The 27,679-nt window shown below is 48.0% G+C and overlaps 1 protein-coding gene across 2 annotated transcripts in view; it reads left to right on the forward strand.

The window, feature by feature from the left end:
• LOC138566375 (procollagen C-endopeptidase enhancer 1-like) overlaps positions 1–26,589 on the forward strand; it is a 315,017-nt gene extending 288,428 nt beyond the window's left edge. For both annotated transcript variants that reach the window (XM_069643547.1, XM_069643557.1), the window contains 2 exons: positions 4,631–4,801; positions 24,767–26,589. In XM_069643547.1, coding sequence (XP_069499648.1) covers positions 4,631–4,801; positions 24,767–24,930 — 335 coding nt within the window. In that variant the 3' untranslated portion in view covers positions 24,931–26,589. The remainder of the gene's footprint in view (positions 1–4,630; positions 4,802–24,766) is intronic.
• Positions 26,590–27,679: the final 1,090 nt, after the last annotated feature.

Here is a 27,679-nt window from a genome sequence, read left to right on the forward strand (position 1 = left end):
TGATGCTGCAGACTGAAACTTCCCTGCACTCTGAATGCTGGTCAGTTTCTAGTTCTCTGTCGAGAGAATAGAGGCATTTGTTTCTGAAAGGGAGCTTTGTGTGCCCATGGTGCTAAGATGCACCGGCCCAGGCTATGGCATGAAAGTTGGTTGCTGAGGTGTACTGTTCCTATGTTTGATGTCTGTTGGGAGGGGTGTGCAGTTGCCTTTTGTGGATGAATGGTTTGGTATGTGTATTGTGTGTTAGAGCATAGAATGTGAGCATGTTGGTGTAGAGTGCAGTCAGAGACCTGTATGGGCGGCTGTGTATGGGGAGGTGCAGACAATGCATAAACCAAAAATAGCAAATCATAACATGGCATAGCCAGGTATGAAAACGGCCTGGCAAGTCAACAACCTGGTGCTCCCCCTAATCCCCCCCATGCGCTCCCACCACTGACTTCTTGCAGACAGGCCCCATTTCACTTTCTCACATTGCCACCGACTGGCCCAGCACTGTTATTTATTTATTTATTTGTTTATTTTATTCATTTATATTTATATAGCGCGCAAGCAGCCCAGGGGCATTGAGGCGCTGTTACTTGTCAAGAACTTAGTTACACAGGTACAGGCGTGGTAGCGGTCGTTGACACATTGTGAATACTACAAAACATCATACTGTTCTTACAGATATTGCACGTGGTCAAATGATAAGTATTCATGCTGATGTGAAGGGCCTTATGTGCAGAGGATGGTTTTCAAAACTTGGCGGAAGGTGGTGAGGGGGGCCTTGTTAATTTGTATAGCGCCCAAACACTGGTGAAGTGCTATAAAGCGCCGTTCTCTCTCTCACTCTTGATTGTTTGGAGTCAGACTTAGTCTGGGGAGTGATTTGGCTTTATCTTTTTCCCACCTACCATTTCTTGGTTTTTTCCCATTTTTCCCCAGTTCTATGAGGCCATGGGTGTGGTTCATGTATATTAAATATCCAGGTGCAAGTGGTTATGCCCGCCATGCATGCTTCATTCTTACTTTGCCCTGTATGCTCAGTTCACCCATGTAGATCATGTATTAGTTTTGGCTATTAGGTGGTGCATAAGCTGAAACCTTTGTATTCGAGTTCAGCCAGAGAGGAATGGCAAATGAGGGATACCCAGCTTGCAGGTGTTGCTTGGTTATTTACCCACCCATTGACTGCTAATTGCCATGCTATTCCCCATGGCCATTCCCAACCACTTCCTGCCTCTCCCTGCCCAAGACGCACCCTCTTGGGATCTCTTGGGATCTCTTGGGATCTCTTTGAGAACGATGTATCAATACTTGCCATTAAACATTGTGTGCGGAGAGGCTGCCAGTGTTTTTTCAAAGCTGTCTTCTGAGAGTTCACGACTTAATTTGAGCTGTAAACGTGCTAACGGTGCAATAAAAACGTCTTAACAGGTCTGCCTTCTGTCACTCGATATATAAGCACAAAGGATGACCGTCACTGAATTCTTCTTAAAAACAAGCATTGTCAAAGCCAACAGTTTTGACTTGTGTATACATATTAGCAATGTGCCCAGGTACTCACACCATTTTGCAGCTGCTACCATCAATGGCCAGTTCACCACTACGAGTGACCCTGGCAAATGCCTTCCCCATGCCTACACAAAAACCAAAACTGGTGGAGTTCATCCAGCAAGACTGGACCCAAAGCGGAAGATGGTCTTTTGGTCTTTTGAAGTGCAAGGGCCTTTAAAATGATCTTTTAGCTATTGTCTCCTGTAACGTGTGTGCAAGCTCTCTGGCAGAGAAAGTATTCACTCTGTTGTTCGCTTTGACTGCGATCGCAACGAGTGATTTCTGTGATTTAGTTTTCTTAAGTGAAAATAAAATGAAATAATCATGAGTGACACAATTACAAATGAATTGAAATAGGTGAAGTGTGTATATATAGTGCTATATGTTTCGTGCTTGGTGAAGTGTGCATGTACAGTGCTATATGTTTCGTGCTCGGTGAAGTGTGCATATATAGTGGTGTATGTTTCGTGCTTGGTGAAGTGTGCATGTACAGTGGTATATGTTTCGTGCTCGGTGAAGTGTGCATGTATAGTGATACATGTTTCGTGCTCGGTGAAGTGTGCATATATAGTGGTATATGTTTCGTGCTCGGTGAAGTGTGCATGTACAGTGCTATATGTTTCGTGCTTGGTGAAGTGTGCATATATAGTGGTATATGTTTCGTGCTCGGTGAAGTGTGCATGTATAGTGGCATATGTTTCGTGCTTGGTGAAGTGTGCATGTACAGTGGTATATGTTTCGTGCTCGGTGAAGTGTGCATATATAGTGGTGTATGTTTCGTGCTTGGTGAAGTGTGCATGTACAGTGGTATATGTTTCGTGCTCGGTGAAGTGTGCATATATAGTGGTGTATGTTTCGTGCTTGGTGAAGTGTGCATGTACAGTGGTATATGTTTCGTGCTCGGTGAAGTGTGCATGTATAGTGGTATATGTTTCGTGCTCGGTGAAGTGTGCATATATAGTGGTGTATGTTTCGTGCTTGGTGAAGTGTGCATGTATAGTGGTGTATGTTTCGTGCTTGGTGAAGTGTGCATGTACAGTGCTATATGTTTCGTGCTCGGTGAAGTGTGCATATATAGTGGTGTATGTTTCGTGCTTGGTGAAGTGTGCATGTACAGTGCTATATGTTTTGTGCTTGGTGAAGTATGCATGTATAGTGGTGTATGTTTCGTGCTCGGTGAAGTGTGCATGTACAGTGGTATATGTTTCGTGCTCGGTGAAGTGTGCATATATAGTGGTGTATGTTTCGTGCTTGGTGAAGTGTGCATGTACAGTGGTGTATGTTTCGTGCTTGGTGAAGTGTGCATGTACAGTGGTATATGTTTCGTGCTCGGTGAAGTGTGCATGTATAGTGGTGTATGTTTCGTGCTTGGTGAAGTGTGCATGTACAGTGCTATATGTTTCGTGCTCGGTGAAGTGTGCATATATAGTGGTGTATGTTTCGTGCTTAGTGAAGTGTGCATGTACAGTGGTATATGTTTCGTGCTTGGTGAAGTGTGCATGTACAGTGGTATATGTTTCGTGCTCGGTGAAGTGTGCATGTATAGTGGTGTATGTTTCGTGCTTGGTGAAGTGTGCATGTACAGTGCTATATGTTTCGTGCTCGGTGAAGTGTGCATATATAGTGGTGTATGTTTCGTGCTTGGTGAAGTGTGCATGTACAGTGCTATATGTTTCGTGCTCGGTGAAGTGTGCATATATAGTGGTGTATGTTTCGTGCTTGGTGAAGTGTGCATGTACAGTGGTATATGTTTCGTGCTCGGTGAAGTGTGCATATATAGTGGTGTATGTTTCGTGCTCGGTGAAGTGTGCATGTATAGTGGTATATGTTTCGTGCTCGGTGAAGTGTGCATATACAGTGGTGTATGTTTCGTGCTTGGTGAAGTGTGCATGTACAGTGGTGTATGTTTCGTGCTTGGTGAAGTGTGCATGTACAGTGGTATATGTTTTGTGCTCGGTGAAGTGTGCATGTACAGTGGTGTATGTTTCGTGCTTGGTGAAGTGTGCATGTACAGTGCTATATGTTTCGTGCTCGGTGAAGTGTGCATATACAGTGGTGTATGTTTCGTGCTCGGTGAAGTGTGCATATATAGTGGTATATGTTTCGTGCTCAGTGAAGTGTGCATGTATAGTGGTATATGTTTCGTGCTCGGTGAAGTGTGCATATATAGTGGTGTATGTTTCGTGCTCGGTGAAGTGTGCATGTACAGTGGTATATGTTTCGTGCTTGGTGAAGTGTGCATGTACAGTGGTATATGTTTCGTGCTCGGTGAAGTGTGCATGTATAGTGGTATATGTTTCGTGCTCGGTGAAGTGTGCATATATAGTGGTGTATGTTTCGTGCTCGGTGAAGTGTGCATGTACAGTGGTATATGTTTCGTGCTCGGTGAAGTGTGCATATATAGTGGTATATGTTTCGTGTTCGGTGAAGTGTGCATGTACAGTGGTATATGTTTCGTGCTTGGTGAAGTGTGCATATTCAGTGCTATATGTTTCTTGCTTGGTGAAGTGTGCATGTATAGTGGTACATGTTTCGTGCTCGGTGAAGTGTGCATATATAGTGGTGTATGTTTCGTGCTTGGTGAAGTGTGCATGTACAGTGCTATATGTTTTCGTGCTCGGTGAAGTGTGCATATATAGTGGTGTATGTTTCGTGCTTGGTGAAGTGTGCATGTACAGTGCTATATGTTTCTTGCTTGGTGAAGTGTGCATGTACAGTAGTGTATGTTTTCATGCTTGGTGAAGTGTGCATATATAGTGATACATGTTTCGTGCTGGACGAAGAGTGCATACATAGTGCTATATGTTTCATGCTTCCTGAAGTGTGCATAAATACTGCTATATGGTTTGTGCTTGGTGAAGAGTGCATATATAGTGCTATATGTTTCGTGCTTGGTGAAGTGTGCATATATAGTGGTACATGTTTCGTGCTCGGTGAATTGTGCATATATAGTGCTATATGTTTCGTGCTTGGTGAAGTGTGCATATATAGTGGTATTTGTTTCGTCCTCGGTGAAGTGTGCATATATAGCGCTGTATGTTTCGTGCTTGTGGTCAGCGCTAACCAGCCCATTCTTGTCCCTTTCCTGCAGTTCTCTCTGGAACGGTCAAGGCAGTGACCAAGGCCCCGGTCCGCGGCGTTTACGTCACTCTGTCCATCCTTACCATCTTCAAGGAGGGGGCGCTGAGCTTCCAGCAGGCCGGCCAGAGTATGAGCCTAAAGGTGCTGGTGCTGTGCCCGCGCTGCCCCATCTTAAAGCGAGGTAAGTGCACTCCGTCCTCCCGCGCTAGAGCCCCTCTGGCGGAGTCTGGGAAGGGGCAGTTTAGCTTAAACCTGAAGGTTTTCCACAGGCCGCGTATAAACATCAGAACACGGACAACAAGTAGGAATCCTCTTCTAGAGCACTTGCAGCATTTGCAGCCTGTGGGGTGTGTATCAATGCAGCTCTACCAATACACGTCCATCCTGGTTTCTAGCTCCCACTATTTCTGCACTTTGATGTGCACTTGCGCAGCTCAGCAGAAGGGCTCCAATGCTGGACTTCTGTTCGGCAGCCCTTGCTATTCCAGCAGCACGTCCCTCACGCAGTTCTGGCAATGCATAGCCACAGCACCCTACAGCACTCAAATACATATCCACAATATCCTACAGCACTCATGTGCATATCCACAACACCCTACAGCACTCATATGCATATCCGCAACATCCTACAGCTCTCAAATACATATCCACAACATCCTACAGCTCCCATATGCATAGCCACAACACCCTACAGCACTCCTATGCATATCCACAACACCCTACAGCACTCATATGCATATCCACAACACCCTACAGCACTCGAGTGCTCTAGGGTGTTGTGGATATGCACATGAGTGCTGTAGGGTGTTGTGGATATGCATATGAGTGCTGTAGGATGTTGTGGATATGCATAGGAGTGCTGTAGGGTGTTGTGTCTATGCATATGGGAGCTGTAGGATATTGTGGATATATATTTGAGTGCTGTAGGGTGCTGTGGCTATGCACATGAGTGCTGTAGGGTGTTGTGGCTATGCACATATGTGCATAGCCACAGCACCCTACAGCACTCAAATATATATCCACAATATCCTACAACACTCATGTGCATGTCCACAACACCCTACAGCACTCATGCCTATCCACAACATCCTACAGCTCTCAAATACATATCCACAACATCCTACAGCTCTCAAATACATATCCACAACATCCTACAGCTCCCATATGCATAGCCACAACACCCTACAGCACTCCTATGCCTATCCACCACATCCTACAGCTCTCAAATACATATCCACAACATCCTACAGCTCCCATATGCATAGCCACAACACCCTACAGCACTCAAATACATATCCACAATATCCTACAGCACTCATGTGCATATCCAAAACACCCTACAGCACTCATGTGCATATCCACAACACTCTTCAGCACTCGTGTGCATATCAACAATATCCTACAGCACTCATGTGCATGTCCACAACACCCTAGAGCACTCATGTGCATATCCACAATATCCTACAGCACTCATGTGCATATCCACAACACCCTACAGCACTCATGTGCATATCCACAACATCCTACAGCTCTCAAATACATATCCACAACATCCTACAGCTCCCATATGCATAGCCACAACACCCTACAGCACTCCTATGCCTATCCACCACATCCTACAGCTCTCAAATACATATCCACAACATCCTACAGCTCCCATATGCATAGCCACAACACCCTACAGCACTCAAATACGTATCCACAATACCCTACAGCACTCATGTGCATATCCACAACACTCTACAGCACTCATGTGTATATCCACAATATCCTACAGCACTCACGTGCATGTCCACAACACCCTACAGCAGTTCTGAGGCGAGTATAATTGATTCTGTTTGGTTATCGGACGGCTAGGTTGCATAGGTTTGAGATAGGTTGAGGGGATTCTGTTTGGTTATGCAATATCTAGGCTGTAGAGGTAGGTTGAGGGGGGTTCTGTTTGTTTATGCAATAGCTAGGCTGCATATGTTTGAGATAGGTTGAGGTGATTCTGTTTGGTTATGCAGTGGCTAGGCTGCATAGGTTTCAGGTAGGTTGGTGGGATTCTGTTTGGGTATGCAATAGCTAGGCTGCATAGTTCTAAGATAGGTTGAGGTGATTCTGTTTGGTTATGCAGTGGCTAGGCTGCGTAGGTTTCAGGTAGGTTGGGGGGATTCTGTTTGGGTATGCAATAGCTAGGCTGCATAGTTCTAAGATAGGTTGAAGGGATTCTGTTTGGTTATGCAGTGGCTAGGCTGCGTGGGTTTCAGGTAGGTTGGGGGGATTCTGTTTGGGTATGCAATAGCTAGGCTGCATAGTTCTAAGATAGGTTGAGGTGATTCTGTTTGGTTATGCAGTGGCTAGGCTGCGTAGGTTTCAGGTAGGTTGGGGGGATTCTGTTTGGGTATGCAATAGCTAGGCTGCATAGTTCTAAGATAGGTTGAAGGGATTCTGTTTGGTTATGCAGTGGCTAGGCTACATAGGTTTCAGGTAGGTTGGAGGGATTCTGTTTGGGTATGCAATAGCTAGGCTGCATAGTTCTAAGATAGGTTGAAGGGATTCTGTTTGTTTATGCAGTGGCTAGGCTGCATAGGTTTCAGGTAGGTTGGGTGGATTCTGTTTGGGTATGCAATAGCTAGGCCGCACAGTTCTAAGATAGGTTGAAGGGATTCTGTTTGGTTATGCAGTGGCTAGGCTGCATAGGTTTCAGGTAGGGGTAGGTTGGGGGGATTCTGTTTGGGTATGCAATAGCTAGGCGGCACAGTTCTAAGATAGGTTGAAGGGATTCTGTTAGGTTATGCAGTGGCTAGGCTGCATAGGTTTCAGGTAGGTTGGGGGGATTCTGTTTGGGTATGCAATAGCCAGGCTGCATAGTTCTAAGATAGGTTGAGGTGATTCTGTTTGGTTATGCAGTGGCTAGGCTGCGTAGGTTTCAGGTAGGTTGGGGGGATTCTGTTTGGGTATGCAATAGCTAGGCTGCATAGTTCTAAGATAGGTTGAAGGGATTCTGTTTGGTTATGCAGTGGCTAGGCTGCATAGGTTTCAGGTAGGTTGGGGGGATTCTGTTTGGGTATGCAATAGCTAGGCTGCATAGTTCTAAGATAGGTTGAAGGGATTCTGTTTGGTTTTGCAGTGGCTAGGCTGCATAGGTTTCAGGTAGGTTGGGGGGATTCTGTTTGGGTATGCAATAGCTAGGCTGCATAGTTCTAAGATAGGTTGAAGGGATTCTGTTTGGTTATGCAGTGGCTAGGCTGCATAGGTTTCAGGTAGGGGTAGGTTGGGGGGATTCTGTTTGGGTATGCAATAGCTAGGCCGCACAGTTCTAAGATAGGTTGAAGGGATTCTGTTTGGTTATGCAGTGGCTAGGCTGCATAGGTTTCAGGTAGGTTGGGGGGATTCTGTTTGGGTATGCAATAGCTAGGCTGCATAGTTCTAAGATAGGTTGAGGTGATTCTGTTTGGTTATGCAGTGGCTAGGCTGCGTAGGTTTCAGGTAGGTTGGGGGGATTCTGTTTGGGTATGCAATAGCTAGGCTGCATAGTTCTAAGATAGGTTGAAGGGATTCTGTTTGGTTATGCAGTGGCTAGGCTGCATAGGTTTCAGGTAGGTTGGGGGGATTATGTTTGGGTATGCAATAGCTAGGCTTCATAGTTCTAAGATAGGTTGAAGGGATTCTGTTTGGTTATGCAGTGGCTAGGCTGCATAGGTTTCAGGTAGCTTGGGGGGATTCTGTTTGGGTATGCAATAGCTAGGCGGCACAGTTCTAAGATAGGTTGAGGTGATTCTGTTTGGTTATGCAGTGGCTAGGCTGCATAGGTTTCAGGTAGGTTGGGGGGATTCTGTTTGGGTATGCAATAGCTAGGCTGCATAGTTCTAAGATAGGTTGAAGGGATTCTGTTTGGTTATGCAGTGGCTAGGCTGCATAGGTTTCAGGTAGTTTGGGGGGATTCTGTTTGGGTATGCAATAGCTAGGCTGCATAGTTCTAAGATAGGTAGAGGGGATTCTGTTTGGTTATGCAATAGCTAGGCTGCATAGATCTGCATAGATCCGAGATAGGCAGAAGGAATTCTGTTTGGTTATTCAATGTTTAAGCTGCGTACCTCTGAGACGTGTAGAGTGGATTATAAGTATTTATTCCAAGACTGGGTTATATAGTGCAGAGCTAGTTTGAGGGGTTTCTAATTTGTTATCCCATGGCTAGGTTGCACAGTTCTGAGATGGGTAAAGGGGATTCAGTTTGGTTATCTGGTGCGAAGGTTACGTAGTTCCAGCAGTCTGTTACTCTGGCACTGCTCACATACACCTCTGCGAAAGCACATCCTTGTTACCAGTGACAGACTACCGGAGCAATTTTTGTTTAGTGATTTGGTCAGGAATGTCCACTGCCCGCTCTGAGCCATGACAAAGCAAGGCCTTTGGTATTGAAAGAATGTCCCTCTTAAAAAGCTCCCTGCTCTTATTGGTACTATATAAATGCCCTTAAATACTTCAACTGGGGGATTCAAAATGTCTTAAAAATGGCTCATAGAATGAGACTTGTTCACCAGTAAACAAAGACCACAGATCTTCAAACTTTTTAAATGGCAGGTTAATTTACAAAGGTATTCCACTGACGCATGTTACACTCTCAACACTCTCAACAACTATTTCAAAGGCAATATAGACACGCTGAGGCAATGGGCCTGATTCACATAGCGTATTCCCATTGTAAAACGCTTCTTTGAATCAGGCCCATAACCTCCAAACCCATTCATACTAGGCTGTATCATATCACGCTGGACCCAGTCCTCGACAATTGCTGTAGGTGACCTGACCAACACTCGTGCAGCCCTCAAACACACACTGCGTACTAAGACAATATCCCCCAAGCCTCTATTGTGAAGATCATCACATGGGAAACACGCACAACACTTCTCGCCGTCATCAACGGATCCATGGTATTTGGCGGATTCACTGGACACGGAACAGATCATCCCCAGCTCAAGGAACGCACACTGGTAGAGTAGGTCCTCTTTGGTTATCCTTAAGCTCAGATGGCAGGATGATCTGGTGACTATCTCCCCGTCATGCATCTACCCTACTTTGGCAAAGTGATTGAAGAAGCCATTGCCATCCAGTTGCATGACAGGATCACTCGGCATAATCTAATGCGGAACCGCTTATCAGGTTTCCGATCACGATGCAGCACAGAGACCGCTACCATCCAAGTTATCTATGATGCTCTGCTAGCTAGCACCACACCTGTAACCCTCTAAACAGAGACCGTCACCATCCAATTTATCTATGATGCTCTATTCCTGTGCTAGCCGGCACCATACCTGTAACCCTCTAAATAGAGACTGCCACCATCCAAGTTATCTGTGATGCTCTAGACGTCTGCTAGCCGGCACCATACCTGTAACCCTCTAAACAGAGACTGCCACCATCCAAGTTATCTATGATGCTCTAGACCACTGCTAGCCGGCACCATACCTGTAATCCTCTAAACAGAGACTGCCACCATCCAAGTTATCTGTGATGCTCTAGACCTCTGCTAGCCGGCACCATACCTGTAACCCTCTAAACAGAGACCGCCACCATCCAAGTTATCTGTGATGCTCTAGACCTCTGCTAGCCGGCACCATACCTGTAACCCTCTAAACAGAGACCGCCACCACCCAAGTTATCTATGATGCTCTAGACCACTGCTAGCCGGCACCATACCTGTAATCCTCTAAACAGAGACCGCCACGATCCAAGTTATCTATGATGCTCTAGACCTCAGCTAGCCGGCACCATACCTGTAACCCTCTAAGCGGAGACCGCCAGCATCCAAGTTATCTATGATGCTCTAGACCTCTGCTAGCCGGCGCCATACCTGTAACCCTCTAAACAGAGACCACCACCATCCAAGTTATCTATGATGCTCTAGACCTCTGCTAGTCGGCGCCATACCTGTAACCCTCTAAACAGAGACCGCCACCATCCAAGTTATCTAAGATGCTCTAGACCTCTGCTAGCCGGTGCCATACCTGTAACCCTCTAAACAGAGACCTCCACCGTCCAAGTTATCTATGATGCTCAAGACCCGGCACCATACCTGTAACCCTCTAAACAGAGACCGCCACCATCCAAGTTATCTATGATGCTCTAGACCTCTGCTAGCCGGCACCATACCTGTAACCCTCTAAATAGAGACCGCCACCATCCAAGTTATCTATGATGCTCTAGACCTCTGCTAGCCGGCACCATACCTGTAACCCTCTAAACAGAGACCACCACCATCCAAGTTATCTAAGATGCAATAGACCTCTGCTAGCCGGTGCCATACTTGTAACCCTCTAAACAGAGACCGCCACCATCCAAGTTATCTATGATGCTCAAGACCCGGCACCATACCTGTAACCCTCTAAACAGAGACCGTCACCATCCAAGTTATCTATGATGCTCTAGACCTCTGCTAGCCGTCACTATACCTGTAACCCTCTAAAGAGAGACCGCCACCATCCAAGTTATCTATGATGCTCTAGACCTCTGCTAGCCGTCACCATACCTGTAACCCTCTAAACAGAGACTGCCACCATCCAAGTTATCTATGATGCTCTACACCTCTGCTAGCCAGCACCATACCTGTAACCCTCTAAACAGAGACAGCCATCATCCAAGTTATCTATGATGCTCTAGACCTCTGCTAGCCGGTGCCATACCTGTAACCCTCTAAACAGAGACCACCAGCATCCAAGTTATCAATGATGCTCTACACCTCTGCTAGCCAGCACCATACCTGTAACCCTCTAAACAGAGACCGCCACCATCCAAGTTATCTATGATGCTCAAGACCCGGTACCATACCTGTAACCCTCTAAACAGAGACCGTCACCATCCAAGTTATCTATAATGCTCTAGACCTCTGCTAGCCGGTGCCATACCTGTAACCCTCTAAACAGAGACCGCCACATCCAAGTTATCTATGATGCTCTAGACCACTACTAGCCGGCACCATACGTGTAATCCTCTAAACAGAGACTGCCACCATCCAAGTTATCTATGATGCTCTAGACCACTTCTAGCCGGCACCATACCTGTAATCCTCTAAACAGAGACTGCCACCATCCAAGTTATCTATGATGCTCTAGACCTCTGCTAGCCGGCACCATAACTGTAACCCTCTAAACAGAGACCGTCCCCATCCAAGTTATCTATGATGCTCTAGACCTCTGCTAGCCGGTGCCATACCTGTAACCCTCTAAACAGAGACTGCCACCATCCAAGCTATCTATGATGCTCTAGACCTCTGCTAGACGTCACCATACCTGTAACCCTCTAAACAGAGACCGCCACCATCCAAGTTATCTATGATGCTCTACACCTCACTAGCCAGCGCCATACCTGTAACCCTCTAAACAGAGACAACCAGCATCCAAGTTATCTATGATGCTCTAGACCTCTGCTAGCCGGTGCCATACTTGTAACCCTCTAAACAGAGACCGCTAGCATCCAAGTTATCAATGATGCTCTACACCTCTGCTAGCCGGCACCATACCTGTAACCCTCTAAACAGAGACCGTCACCATCCAAGTTATAAATGATGCTCTACACCTCTGCTAGCCGGCACCATACCTGTAACCCTCTAAACAGAGACCGCCACCATCCAAGTTATCTATGATGCTCTAGACCACTGCTAGCCGGCACCATACCTGTAATCTTCTAAACAGAGACCGCCGCCATCCAAGTTATCAATGATGCTCTAGACCTCTGCTAGCCGGCACCATACCTGTAACCCTCTAAACAGAGACCGCCGCCATCCAAGTTATCTATGATGCTCTAGACCACTGCTAGCCGGCGCCATACCTGTAACCCTCTAAACAGAGACCGCTGCCATCCAAGTTATCTATGATGCTCTAGACCTCTGCTAGCCAGTGCCATACATGTAACCCTCTAAACAGAGACCGCCGCCATCCAAGTTATCTATGATGCTCTAGACCTCTGCTAGCCGTCACCATACCGGTAACCCTCTAAACAGAGACCGCCACCATCCAAGTTATCAATGATGCTCTACACCTCTGCTAGCCGGCACCATACCTGTAACCCTCTAAACAGAGACCGCCACCATCCAAGTTATCTATGATGCTCTAGACCACTGCTAGCCGGCACCATACCTGTAATCCTCTAAACAGAGACCGCCACCATCCAAGTTATCTATGATGCTCTAGACCTCTGCTAGCAGGCGCCATACCTGTAACCCTCTAAACAGAGACCGCCACCATCCAAGTTATCTGTGATGCTCTAGACCACTGCTAGCCGGCGCCATACCTGTAATCCTCTAAACAGAGACTGCCACCACCAAAGTTATCTATGATGCTCTAGGCCTCTGCTAGCCGGTGCCATACCTGTAACCCTCTAAACAGAGACTGCCACCATCCAAGTTATCTATGATGCTCTAGACCAGGCACCATACCTGTAACCCTCTAAACAGAGACCGTCACCATCCAAGTTATCTATGATGCTCTAGACCTCTGCTAGCCGGTGCCATACCTGTAACCGTCTAAACAGAGACCGCCGCCATCCAAGTTATCTATGATGCTCTAGACCTCTGCTAGCCGGTGCCATACCTGTAACCCTCGAAACAGAGACCGCCGCCATCCAAGTTATCTATGATGCTCTAGACCGGCACCATACCTGTAACCCTCTAAACAGAGACCGGCATCATTCAAGTAATCAATGATGCTCTACACCACTGCTAGCTGGTGCCCTACCTGTAACCCTCTAAACAGAGACCGCCACCATCCAAGTTATCTATGATGCTCTAGACCCGGCACCATACCTGTAACCCTCTAAACAGAGACCACCACCATACAAGTTATCAATGATGCTCTACACCTCTGCTAACCGGCACCATACCTGTACCCTCTAAACAGAGACCACCAGCATCCAAGTTATCAATGATGCTCTACACCTCTGCTAGCCGGCACCATACCTGTAACCCTCTAAACAGAGACCGCCACCATCCAAGTTATCTATGATGCTCTAGACCACTGCTAGCCGGCACCATACCTGTAATCCTCTAAACAGAGACCGCCACCATCCAAGTTATCTATGATTCTCTAGACCACTGCTAGCCGGCATCATACCTGTAATCCTCTAAACAGAGACTGCCACCATCCAAGTTATCTATGATGCTCTAGACCTCTGCTAGCCGGCGCCATACCTGTAACCCTCTAAACAGAGACCGCGACCATCCAAGTTATCTATGATGCTCTAGACCGGGCACCATACCTGTAACCCTCTAAACAGAGACCGCCACCATCCAAGTTATCAATGATGCTCTACACCTCTGCTAGCTAGCACCATACCTGTAACCCTCTAAACAGAGACCGCCACGATCCAAGTTATCTATGATGCTCTAGAACTCTGCTTGCCGGTGCCATACCTGTAACCCTCTAAACAGAGACTGCCACCATTCAAGTTATCTATGATGCTCTAGACCTCTGCTAGCCGGCACCATACCTGTAACCCTCTAAACAGAGACCACCAGCATCCAAGTTATCAATGATGCTCTACACCTCTGCTAGCCGGCACCATACCTGTAACCCTCTAAACAGAGACCACCAGCATCCAAATTATCAAGGATGCTCTACACCTCTGCTGGCCGGCACCATACCTGTAACCCTCTAAACAGAGACCGCCACCATCCAAGTTATCTATGATGCTCTAGACCTCAGCTAGCCGGCACCATACCTGTAACCCTCTAAACAGAGACCGCCACCATCCAAGTTATCTAAGATGCAATAGACCTCTGCTAGCCGGTGCCATACCTGTAACACTCTAAACAGAGACCGCCACCATCCAAGTTATCTATGATGCTCAAGACCCGGCACCATACCTGTAACCCTCTAAACAGAGACCACCAGCATCCAAGTTATCAAGGATGCTCTACACCTGTGCTGGCCGGCACCATACCTGTAACCCTCTAAACAGAGACCGCCACCATCCAAGTTATCTAAGATACAATAGACCTCTGCTAGCCGGTGCCATACCTGTAACCCTCTAAACAGAGACCGTCACCATCCACGTTATCTATGATGCTCTAGACCTCTGCTAGCCGTAACTATACCTGTAACCCTCTAAAGAGAGACCGCCACCATCCAAGTTATCTATGATGCTCTAGACCTCTGCTAGCCGTCACCATACCTGTAACCCTCTAAACAGAGACCGCCACCATCCAAGTTATCTATGATGCTCTACACCTCTGCTAGCCAGCACCATACCTGTAACCCTCTAAACAGAGACAGCCATCATCCAAGTTATCTATGATGCTCTAGACCTCTGCTAGCCGGTGCCATACCTGTAACCCTCTAAACAGAGACCGCCAGCATCCAAGTTATCAATGATGCTCTACACCTCTGCTAGCCGGCACCATACCTGTAACCCTCTAAACAGAGACCGCCACCATCCAAGTTATCTATGATGCTCAAGACCCGGTACCATACCTGTAACCCTCTAAACAGAGACGGTCACCATCCAAGTTATCTATGATGCTCTAGAACACTGCTAGCTGGCACCATAACTGTAATCTTCTAAACAGAGACTGCCACCATCCAAGTTATCTATGATGCTCTAGAACTCTGCTAGCCGGTGCCATACCTGTAACCCTCTAAACACAGACCGCCACATCCAAGTTATCTATGATGCTCTAGACCACTGCTAGCCGGCACCATACGTGTAATCCTCTGAACAGAGACTGCCACCATCCAAGTTATTTATGATGCTCTAGACCACTTCTAGCCGGCACCATACCTGTAACCCTCTAAACAGAGACAGCCAGCATCCAAGTTATCTATGATGCTCTAGACCTCTGCTAGCCGGTGCTATACCTGTAACCCTCTAAACAGAGACCGCCAGCATCCAAGTTATCAATGATGCTCTAGACCTCTGCTAGCCGGCACCATACCTGTAACCCTCTAAACAGAGACCGCCACCATCCAAGTTATCTATGATGCTCTAGACCACTGCTAGCCGGCACCATACCTGTAACCCTCTAAACAGAGACCGCCACCATCCAAGTTATCTATGATGCTCTAGACTTCTGCTAGCCGGCACCATACCTGTAACCCTCTAAACAGAGACCGCCACCATCCAAGTTATCTATGATGCTCTAGACCTCTGCTAGCCGGCACCATTCCTGTAACCCTCTAAACATAGACCACCACCATCCAAGTTATCAATGATGCTCTACACCTCTGCTAGCCAGCACCATACCTGTAACCCTCTAAACAGAGACCGCCACCATCCAAGTTATCTATGATGCTCTAGACCTCTGCTAGCCGGCACCATACCTGTAACCCTCTAAACAGAGACCGCCAGCATCCAAGTTATCAATGATGCTCTACACCTCTGCTAGCCGGGACCATAACTGTAACCCTCTAAACAGAGACCGCCAGCATCCATGTTATCAAGGATGCTCTACACCTCTGCTAGCCGGCACCATACCTGTAACCCTCTAAACAGAGACCGCCACCATCCAAGTTATCTATGATGCTCTAGACCTCAGCTAGCCGGCACCATACCTGTAACCCTCTAAACAGAGACCGCCAGCATCCAAGTTATCTATGATGCTCTAGACCTCTGCTAGCCGGCACCATACCTGTAACCCTCTAAACAGAGACCACCACCATCCAAGTTATCTATGAAGCTCTAGACCTCTGCTAGCCGGCGCCATACCTGTAACCCTCTAAACAGAGACTGCCACCATCCAAGCTATCTATGATGCTCTAGACCTCTGCTAGCCATCACCATACCTGTAACCCTCTAAACAGAGACCGCCACCATCCAAGTTATCTATGATGCTCTACACCTCACTAGCCAGCGCCATACCTGTAACCCTCTAAACAGAGACAACCAGCATCCAAGTTATCTATGATGCTCTAGACCTCTGCTAGCCGGTGCCATACCTGTAACCCTCTAAACAGAGACCGCCAGCATCCAAGTTATCAATGATGCTCTACACCTCTGCTAGCCGGCACCATACCTGTAACCCTCTAAACAGAGACCGTCACCATCCAAGTTATAAATGATGCTCTAGACCTCTGCTAGCCGTCACCATACCTGTAACCCTCTAAACAGAGACCGCCACCATCCAAGTTATCTATGATGCTCTACACCTCACTAGCCAGCGCCATACCTGTAACCCTCTAAACAGAGACAACCAGCATCCAAGTTATCTATGATGCTCTAGACCTCTGCTAGCCGGTGCCATACCTGTAACCTTCTAAACAGAGACCGCCAGCATCGAAGTTATCAATGATGCTCTACACCTCTGCTAGCCGGCACCATACCTGTAACCCTCTAAACAGAGACCGCCACCATCCAAGTTATCTATGATGCTCTCGACCACTGCTAGCCGGCACCATACCTGTAATCCTCTAAACAGAGACCGCCACCATCCAAGTTATCTATGATGCTCTAGACCTCTGCTAGCAGGCGCCATACCTGTAACCCTCTAAACAGAGACCGTCACCATCCAAGTTATCTATGATGCTCTAGACCACTGCTAGCCGGCGCCATACCTGTAATCCTCTAAACAGAGACTGCCACCATCCAAGTTATCTATGATGCTCTAGGCCTCTGCTAGCCGGTGCCATACCTGTAACCCTCTAAACAGAGACCGCCACCATCCAAGTTATCTATGATGCTCTAGACCAGGCACCATACCTGTAACCCTCTAAACAGAGACCGTCACCATCCAAGTTATCTATGATGCTCTAGACCTCTGCTAGCCGGTGCCATACCTGTAACCGTCTAAACAGAGACCGCCACCATCCAAGTTATCTATGATGCTCTGGACCCGGCACCATACCTGTAACCCTCTAAATAGAGACCACCACCATCCAAGTTATCAATGATCCTCTACACCTCTGCTAGCCGGCACCATACCTGTAACCCTCTAAACAGAGACCACCAGCATCCAAGTTATCAATGATGCTCTACACCTCTGCTAGTCGGCACCATACCTGTAACCTTCTAAACAGAGACCGCCACCATCCAAGTTATCTATGATGCTCTAGACATCTGCTAGCCGGCACCATACCTGTAACCCTCTAAACAGAGACCGCCACCATCCAAGTTATCTGTGATGCTCTAGACCTCTGCTAGCCGGCACCATACCTGTAACCCTCTAAACAGAGACCGCCACCATCCAAGTTATCTATGATGCTCTAGATCACTGCTAGCCGGCACCATACCTGTAATCCTCTAAACAGAGACTGCCACCATCCAAGTTATCTATGATGCTCTAGACCTCTACTAGCCGGCGCCATACCTGTAACCCTCTAAACAGAGACCGCCACCATCCAAGTTATCTATGATGCTCTAGACCACTGCTAGCCGGCACCATACCTGTAATCCTCTAAACAGAGACCGCCACCATCCAAGTTATCTATGATGCTCTAGACGACTGCTAGCCGGCACCATACCTGTAAACCTCTAAACAGAGACTGCCACCATCCAAGTTATCTATGATGCTCTAGACCTCTGCTAACCGCCGCCATACCTGTAACCCTCTAAACAGAGACCGCCACCATCCAAGTTATCTATGATGCTCTAGACCCGGCACCATACCTGTAACCCTCTAAACAGAGATCGCCACCATCCAAGTTATCTATGATGCTCTAGACCCGGCACCATACCTGTAACCCTCCAAACAGAGGCCGTCACCATCCAAGTTATCTATGATGCTCTAGACCTCTGCTAGCCGGTGCCATACCTGTAACCCTCTAAACAGAGACCGCCGCCATCCAAGTTATCTATGATGCTCTAGACCTCTGCTAGCCGGCACCATACCTGTAACCCTCTAAACAGAGACCGCCAGCATCCAAGTTATCTATGATGCTCTAGACCTCTGCTAGCCGGCACCATACCTGTAACCCTCTAAACAGAGACCACCACCATCCAAGTTATCTATGATGCTCTAGACCTCTGCTAGCCGGCGCCATACCTGTAACCCTCTAAACAGAGACTGCCACCATCCAAGCTATCTATGATGCTCTAGACCTCTGCTAGCCATCACCATACCTGTAACCCTCTAAACAGAGACCGCCACCATCCAAGTTATCTATGATGCTCTACACCTCACTAGCCAGCTCCATACCTGTCCCCCTCTAAACAGAGACAACCAGCATCCAAGTTATCTATGATGCTCTAGACCTCTGCTAGCCGGTGCCATACCTGTAACCCTCTAAACAGAGACCGCCAGCATCCAAGTTATCAATGATGCTCTACACCTCTGCTAGCCGGCACCATACCTGTAACCCTCTAAACAGAGACCGTCACCATCCAAGTTATAAATGATGCTCTAGACCTCTGCTAGCCGTCACCATACCTGTAACCCTCTAAACAGAGACCGCCACCATCCAAGTTATCTATGATGCTCTACACCTCACTAGCCAGCGCCATACCTGTAACCCTCTAAACAGAGACAACCAGCATCCAAGTTATCTATGATGCTCTAGACCTCTGCTAGCCGGTGCCATACCTGTAACCCTCTAAACAGAGACCGCCAGCATCGAAGTTATCAATGATGCTCTACACCTCTGCTAGCCGGCACCATACCTGTAACCCTCTAAACAGAGACCGTCACCATCCAAGTTATAAATGATGCTCTACACCTCTGCTAGCCGGCACCATACCTGTAACCCTCTAAACAGAGACCGCCACCATCCAAGTTATCTATGATGCTCTAGACCACTGCTAGCCGGCACCATACCTATAATCCTCTAAACAGAGACTGCCACCATCCAAGTTATCAATGATGCTCTAGACCTCTGCTAGCCGGCCCCATACCTGTAACCCTCTAAACAGAGACCGCCGCCATCCAAGTTATCTATGATGCTCTAGACCACTGCTAGCCGGCACCATACCTGTAACCCTCTAAACAGAGACCGCCGCCATCCAAGTTATCTATGATGCTCTAGACCTCTGCTAGCCGGCGCCATACCTGTAACCCTCTAAACAGAGACCGCCGCCATCCAAGTTATCTATGATGCTCTAGACCTCTGCTAGCCGGCACCATACCGGTAACCCTCTAAACAGAGACCGCCACCATCCAAGTTATCAATGATGCTCTACACCTCTGCTAGCCGGCACCATACCTGTAACCCTCTAAACAGAGACCGCCACCATCCAAGTTATCTATGATGCTCTAGACCACTGCTAGCCGGCACCATACCTGTAATCCTCTAAACAGAGACCGCCACCATCCAAGTTATCTATGATGCTCTAGACCTCTGCTAGCAGGCGCCATACCTGTAACCCTCTAAACAGAGACCGTCACCATCCAAGTTATCTATGATGCTCTCGACCACTGCTAGCCGGCGCCATACCTGTAATCCTCTAAACAGAGACTGCCACCATCCAAGTTATCTATGATGCTCTAGGCCTCTGCTAGCCGGTGCCATACCTGTAACCCTCTAAACAGAGACCGCCACCATCCAAGTTATCTATGATGCTCTAGACCAGGCACCATACCTGTAACCCTCTAAACAGAGACCGTCACCATCCAAGTTATCTATGATGCTCTAGACCTCTGCTAGCCGGTGCCATACCTGTAACCGTCTAAACAGAGACCGCCACCATCCAAGTTATCTATGATGCTCTGGACCCGGCACCATACCTGTAACCCTCTAAATAGAGACCACCACCATCCAAGTTATCAATGATCCTCTACACCTCTGCTAGCCGGCACCATACCTGTAACCCTCTAAACAGAGACCACCAGCATCCAAGTTATCAATGATGGTCTACACCTCTGCTAGTCGGCACCATACCTGTAACCTTCTAAACAGAGACCGCCACCATCCAAGTTATCTATGATGCTCTAGACATCTGCTAGCCGGCACCATACCTGTAACCCTCTAAACAGAGACCGCCACCATCCAAGTTATCTATGATGCTCTAGATCACTGCTAGCCGGCACCATACCTGTAATCCTCTAAACAGAGACCGCCACCATCCAAGTTATATATGATGCTCTAGACCTCTACTAGCCGGCGCCATACCTGTAACCCTCTAAACAGAGACCGCCACCATCCAAGTTATCTATGATGCTCTAGACCACTGCTAGCCGGCACCATACCTGTAATCCTCTAAACAGAGACTGCCACCATCCAAGTTATCTATGATGCTCTAGACGACTGCTAGCCGGCACCATACCTGTAAACCTCTAAACAGAGACTGCCACCATCCAAGTTATCTATGATGCTCTAGACCTCTGCTAACCGCCGCCATACCTGTAACCCTCTAAACAGAGACCGCCACCATCCAAGTTATCTATGATGCTCTAGACCCGGCACCATACCTGTAACCCTCTAAACAGAGATCGCCACCATCCAAGTTATCTATGATGCTCTAGACCCGGCACCATACCTGTAACCCTCTAAACAGAGACCGCCGCCATCCAAGTTATCTATGATGCTCTAGACCTCTGCTAACCGCCGCCATACCTGTAACCCTCTAAACAGAGACCGCCAGCATCCAAGTTATCTATGATGCTCTAGACCACTGCTAGCCGGCACCATACCTGTAACCCTCTAAACAGAGACCGCCGCCATCCAAGTTATCTATGATTCTCTAGACCACTGCTAGCCGGCACCATACCTGTAACCCTCTAAACAGAGACCGCCACCATCCAAGTTATATATGATGCTCTAGACCACTGCTAGCCGGCACCATACCTGTAACCCTCTAAACAGAGACCGCCAGCATCCAAGTTATCTATGATGCTCTAGACCACTGCTAGCCGGCACCATACCTGTAACCCTCTAAACAGAGACCGCCGCCATCCAAGTTATATATGATGCTCTAGACCACTGCTAGCCGGCACCATACCTGTAACCCTCTAAACAGAGACCGCCAGCATCCAAGTTATCTATGATGCTCTAGACCACTGCTAGCCGGCACCATACCTGTAATCCTCTAAACAGAGGCCGCCACCATCCAAGTTATCTATGATGCTCTAGACCACTGCTAGCCGGCACCATACCTGTAATCCTCTAAACAGAGACCGCCACCATCCAAGTTATCTATGATGCTCTAGACCACTGCTAGCCGGCATCATACCTGTAATCCTCTAAACAGAGACCGCCAGCATCCAAGTTATCTATGATGCTCTAGACCACTGCTAGCCGGCACCATACCTGTAACCCTCTAAACAGAGACCGCCACCATCCAAGTTATATATGATGCTCTAGACCACTGCTAGCCGGCACCATACCTGTAACCCTCTAAACAGAGACCGCCAGCATCCAAGTTATCTATGATGCTCTAGACCACTGCTAGCCGGCACCATACCTGTAACCCTCTAAACAGAGACCGCCGCCATCCAAGTTATTTATGATGCTCTAGACCACTGCTAGCCGGCACCATACCTGTAACCCTCTAAACAGAGACCGCCAGCATCCAAGTTATCTATGATGCTCTAGACCACTGCTAGCCGGCACCATACCTGTAACCCTCTAAACAGAGACCGCCGCCATCCAAGTTATATATGATGCTCTAGACCACTGCTAGCCGGCACCATACCTGTAACCCTCTAAACAGAGACCGCCAGCATCCAAGTTATATATGATGCTCTAGACCACTGCTAGCCGGCACCATACCTGTAACCCTCTAAACAGAGACCGCCGCCATCCAAGTTATCTATGATGCTCTAGACCTCTGCTAACCGGCACCATACCTGTAACCCTCTAAACAGAGACCGCCACCATCCAAGTTATCTATGATGCTCTAGACCTCTGCTAACCGGCACCATACCTGTAACCCTCTAAGAGGAGACCGCCAGCATCCAAGTTATCTATGATGCTCTAGACCTCTGCTAGCCGGCACCATACCTGTAATCCTCTAAACAGAGACCGCCACCATCCAAGTTATCTATGATGCTCTAGACGACTGCTAGCCGGCACCATACCTGTAATCTTCTAAACAGAGACCGCCACCATCCAAGTTATCTATGATGCTCTAGACCTCTGCTAGCCGGTGCCATACCTGTAACCCTCTAAACAGAGACCGCCACCATCCAAGTTATCAATGATGCTCTACACCTCTGCTAGCCGGCACCATACCTGTAATCTTCTAAACAGAGACCGCCACCATCCAAGTTATCTATGATGCTCTAGACCTCTGCTAGCCGGTGCCATACCTGTAACCCTCTAAACAGAGACCGCCACCATCCAAGTTATCAATGATGCTCTACACCTCTGCTAGCCGGTGCCATACCTGTAACCCTCTAAACAGAGACCGCCACCATCCAAGTTATCTATGATGCTCTAGACGACTGCTAGCCGGCACCATACCTGTAATCTTCTAAACAGAGACCGCCACCATCCAAGTTATCTATGATACTCTAGACCTCTGCTAGCCGGTGCTATACCTGTAACCCTCTAAACAGAGACCGCCACCATCCAAGTTATCAATGATGCTCTACACCTCTGCTAGCCGGCACCATACCTGTAATCTTCTAAACAGAGACCGCCACCATCCAAGTTATCTATGATGCTCTAGACCTCTGCTAGCCGGTGCCATACCTGTAACCCTCTAAACAGAGACCGCCACCATCCAAGTTATCTATGATACTCTAGACCTCTGCTAGCCGGCACCATACCTGTAACCCTCTAAGCGGAGACCGCCAGCATCCAAGTTATCTATGATGCTCTAGACCACTGCTAGCCGGCACCATACCTGTAACCCTCTAAGCGGAGACCGCCAGCATCCAAGTTATCTATGATGCTCTAGACCTCTGCTAGCCGGCACCATACCTGTAATCCTCTAAACAGAGACCGCCACCATCCAAGTTATCTATGATGCTCTAGACGACTGCTAGCCGGCACCATACCTGTAATCTTCTAAACAGAGACCGCCACCATCCAAGTTATCTATGATGCTCTAGACCTCTGCTAGCCGGCACCATACCTGTAATCTTCTAAACAGAGACCGCCACCATCCAAGTTATCTATGATGCTCTAGACCTCTGCTAGCAGGCGCCATACCTGTACCCCCCTCAATGCGTCCCCTATATACAACGCTCCATTACTTTCCGCTAGGTTTGCACTTTATAAATCCCATAAATACACACAAGAAAAGTACACGTACTACTGTGTAATATAAGCAATCCCAACGCATAGGGGAGAAGGCTTGGTTGCCTTAGCGACAGCGTTTAGCGGAAGGTAAAGGTAGCTCACTGGGTTAGGCTTGGTTACCTTAGCGACAGCGTTTAGCAGAAGGTAAAGGTAGCTCACTGGGTTAGGCTTGGTTACCTTAGCGACAGCGTTTAGCAGAAGGTAAAGGTAGCTCACTGGGTTAGGCTTGGTTACCTTAGCGACAGCGTTTAGCAGAAGGTAAAGGTAGCTCACTGGGTTAGGCTTGGTTACCTTAGCGACAGCGTTTAGCAGAAGGTAAAGGTAGCTCACTGGGTTAGGCTTGGTTGCCTTAGCGATAGCGTTTAGCGGAAGGTAAAGGTAGCTCACTGGGTTAGGCTTGGTTACCTTAGCGATAGCGTTTAGCGGAAGGTAAAGGTAGCTCACTGGGTTAGGCTTGGTTACCTTAGCGATAGCGTTTAGCGGAAGGTAAAGGTAGCTCACTGGGTTAGGCTTGGTTACCTTAGCGATAGCGTTTAGCGGAAGGTAAAGGTAGCTCACTGGGTTAGGCTTGGTGAAAAGGTGCAGTAGACCCATCACAGCCTTATCTGGGGAGTTGCAGAACGCCACCCTTGCTAGATAGAATAATAATAATAATAATAATAATAATAATAATAATTTGGCACTTATATAGCGCTACAAACCCTCAGGTATCTGAGCGCTGCTTATTATTACCCACGATGTGTGGTGCTCATATAGAGAAGCAGGTTCCAACTTGTAATCCCAGAGGGGCCTCCCAATGGAAGCCATTATACAGTAAGTGCAGCTGAGAGTGGTCCCGTGTCTCGTAACACCGCTGAGGTGACCTGCTCAGTGACGGAGGGGCTACTCCCTTTGGCTCTCATGCGCTGTCAATCATGTAAGGCTAATAACTGGAGAGTGCGGCAGGTCTTGTGCTTCTCTCGCCCTGATCTGGTTCCAGTAGCTGTCTGGGCTTTTGAGGGCCTCAATGATCCAGATGAATGCATTTCAGGCGGTAATGATCTGCTGCTCTCTTACAGGTGGCAGTTACGTCTTCATGGGTCAAGTGGACGAGGAGGGCAAGGCCACAGTCGGCCCGGAGAACTTTGTTGTTTTGTACAAGACCCCACAGCAGAAAATCTTGGCCGCCATCAGTAAGAGAGGCTGCGCAGGACCAGCAAAGCGGGCTGCTGGAAGCAGGTAACTGTCGGGATCAGTGGTCCAGCCCGTGCCGAACATGTCGCCAAGGAGTGTCATCGGAGAAGCTTCCAACACAACACAGGACCTATTCCCTCGGCCCTATCTTCAGATAAAATGTCCATGGATTTTCTCATTTTGGCCACACTCCATTTGCAAACAAGAAACGCTGAACCAAGCCTGTGCCCTTTTCCAGGTAGACAACCCTTGCCTATGGGGCATGGCACAGAAGTCCTAACCCTACACTGGTCATACGGTCCATAGCTGTAAGAGGCCCACCATTAGATAGCTGGACCTTTTCCCTTACCGATGTCAGTCAGAGATAGGAATGACGAGCTGCACACACAGATCAAATGACCAGGCAGCTAAATGGCCACCATGGACGCAAGCATTTCTTTCCACGTATAAACACTCTCAAAACCATTCCATCGAGCTAGATTTGTCATAGCATTTAAGAGATGTGTTATGTTATTATATTTCAAATATGTGCTCTGCTGAACACTTACATTCTCTGGGTCACGTGCTAAGCTGCTATACCTTAGGGGTGCTCCCTTCCTGACACTAATCTCAAAGGCCACGCAAACCATTGCCACGACCGAATGTGTTCCACGAGGTGACACTGCCTGAAAAGGACCGCCCCGCAGGATGAGGAAGCCCACTTACCAAGGTTCGCCCTCCTGATGGGTTCCGACCTGCTTTACATTCCAAATATTTTCCGCTAACATTGTCGTTTACCATTTGTGCTTTTTCAGCTTTCCAGCTTTTGCCATTTCTTTTCAGCTTTGTTATACTCAGCCCAGTTTTTGGTTTAAAAAAACAGAACTCTACCCAGAAGAGCTTTTGCGAGCTGGTCCTATAAGCCCTTATCAAGACAGGTGTTGTTTGTTGCCTGCATTTGCCGCACATCTTGCGTCAGGCTCTTTTGAAAGGCTGCTAATCTTCCGTTTCCTTGCGCCGTAAAAAGATAGTAATGTGTCCTTGGGAGGCCAAGGGCTAAGTGGAAAACCTTCTTCAGGAAGACGAGATGCAATTGCAGCCAACGCTGTACTCTGGCCGAAAGCTGTCGATGCTTACAACTTTTTTTTACTGGATAACAGATGACACTGTCGCCAATTCTGTAACCAGACTGGCCTTTAGATGTTGCTAATAGTATTCTCTCACTCTTGAATTGGCGTCTGGTGGTAGGTGGACGTCACTGCCAACCATGAATGCAACATAGGTCTACCTAGCCCACCAGTAAAGCACAGGCTTTCCTTGGTACCTGCTTCTATTGTGATTCAAAGCAGTTCATGTGTGTTCTCTCTGTCATGGGTTGGAAGTGGCATAACTGCCGCTGATCGTACCCCGCTCTACCGCTGCCTCCCAGAGAAGTTCTCCCCTGCTGCACTAGAAGGTGCCCCCCTTTCTCTAGTGCTGTGTATGGATTTGTTCAGTCAGAAGCTGAAGAAAGAGCAGGGATATCCAGGAGCAAGCACTGGGTGCCAGGACTGACCATCAGACTGAGAATCTCGCCAACTATCATTGAATTTGGGACCGCGTAGAGCAAGCATGCAATGGGGCCGAGGAGTGTGGAGCTGCTCGAGACAACTGGGCACTGAATACATAATCTGATGTGTCTGTTCAAATAAGAAATAAATGTACTTGTTATGCAAGTAGAAACTACAAATGGAGTCTGCTGAGTTCTTGCTGATAAAACGCATAGATTTGGTGTTGTCCTATGTACCATGTCTGTCTCTTTCCCTTACATGAGCACTTCCGGGTCAGGGCAGGAGCTTCTTTCTACACACTGGTTCCTGCTGCATATAACAGTTACCTGGGACTCTGCACCTGGTACTGTCACGTGAGTAGTGAGCATACATTCCCACTACTTCATAATCTCACCGGCTGCCTACTTTGGGGCACGAGGCGTGAACCTCCATACGTATTTGAGCTAAAATATTTATTTCACCAAGTCTGCTCATCAGATTGAACCCGCACTGTTAGAAGGGCTAATTAGGCCCAAGCTGCGTAATAGGTGGTGTGCTCACTGTGGACACAACAGCTGGCGCTCTATTAACACACATCTGGCCAGGCGCTAGCCCAGGGATGGGTTTAAGCCCAAGATGCAAGAGTTTGAACATGGAGCAATTTTGCAGACGCAGCCACCCCGCGTCAAGGCGGAGCGGGAGGACGATCATGGAAAACCTTCGAAGGTAAGAACAGAAAAGCTCAATACCTTGTTGGCAGCAGCAAAAGAGAACAGGGCAGTCCCCTGTGGAGGCCGGAGAATCAATCCAGCCTGTTGAGAACCAGAGTGGCAATGAGTGTTTTAGTGTAGATTGACTGTTGCACGGGGGGCCAGATTTTAGAGGTGCTCCTGGGAGTAAGCCTGGCAGCCATAGCCGTTGAGGTGATGAAGTGCTGAAAGGGAAGCCACACATTGTGAGTCTTGGGGCTTGGGGTAAGGAGGGCAGGAGGAAAGGATACAAGAGAACGGGCAAGGTTTGTGGTAACGCGAGAAGAAAGCTCGGGCATGAAGGGCATGGTGAGGAAGCTTTGAGTACCGTAAGCAGATTGATGAAAATCCAGAGGAACAGAGGCGTTTGTCGAGAGAGGAGATGTTGAGTGTGAAAGGGGGGAAAGGGGCAAGGACAGACCCTTGCATTGTCCATACCAAGAGGGTTGTGGTAGAGGACAGCCAGCAGCCGGTCGAGAGCCACCTTTGCATGGACGGTGATCTGAGAGCCAGCATGTCAGGGAGTGTGAAGGAAGGATGG

This window comes from Ambystoma mexicanum, chromosome 1p (genome assembly GCF_040938575.1).
Source record: "Ambystoma mexicanum isolate Mex_15411 chromosome 1p, UKY_AmexF1_1, whole genome shotgun sequence".
Taxonomy (NCBI): domain Eukaryota; kingdom Metazoa; phylum Chordata; class Amphibia; order Caudata; family Ambystomatidae; genus Ambystoma; species Ambystoma mexicanum.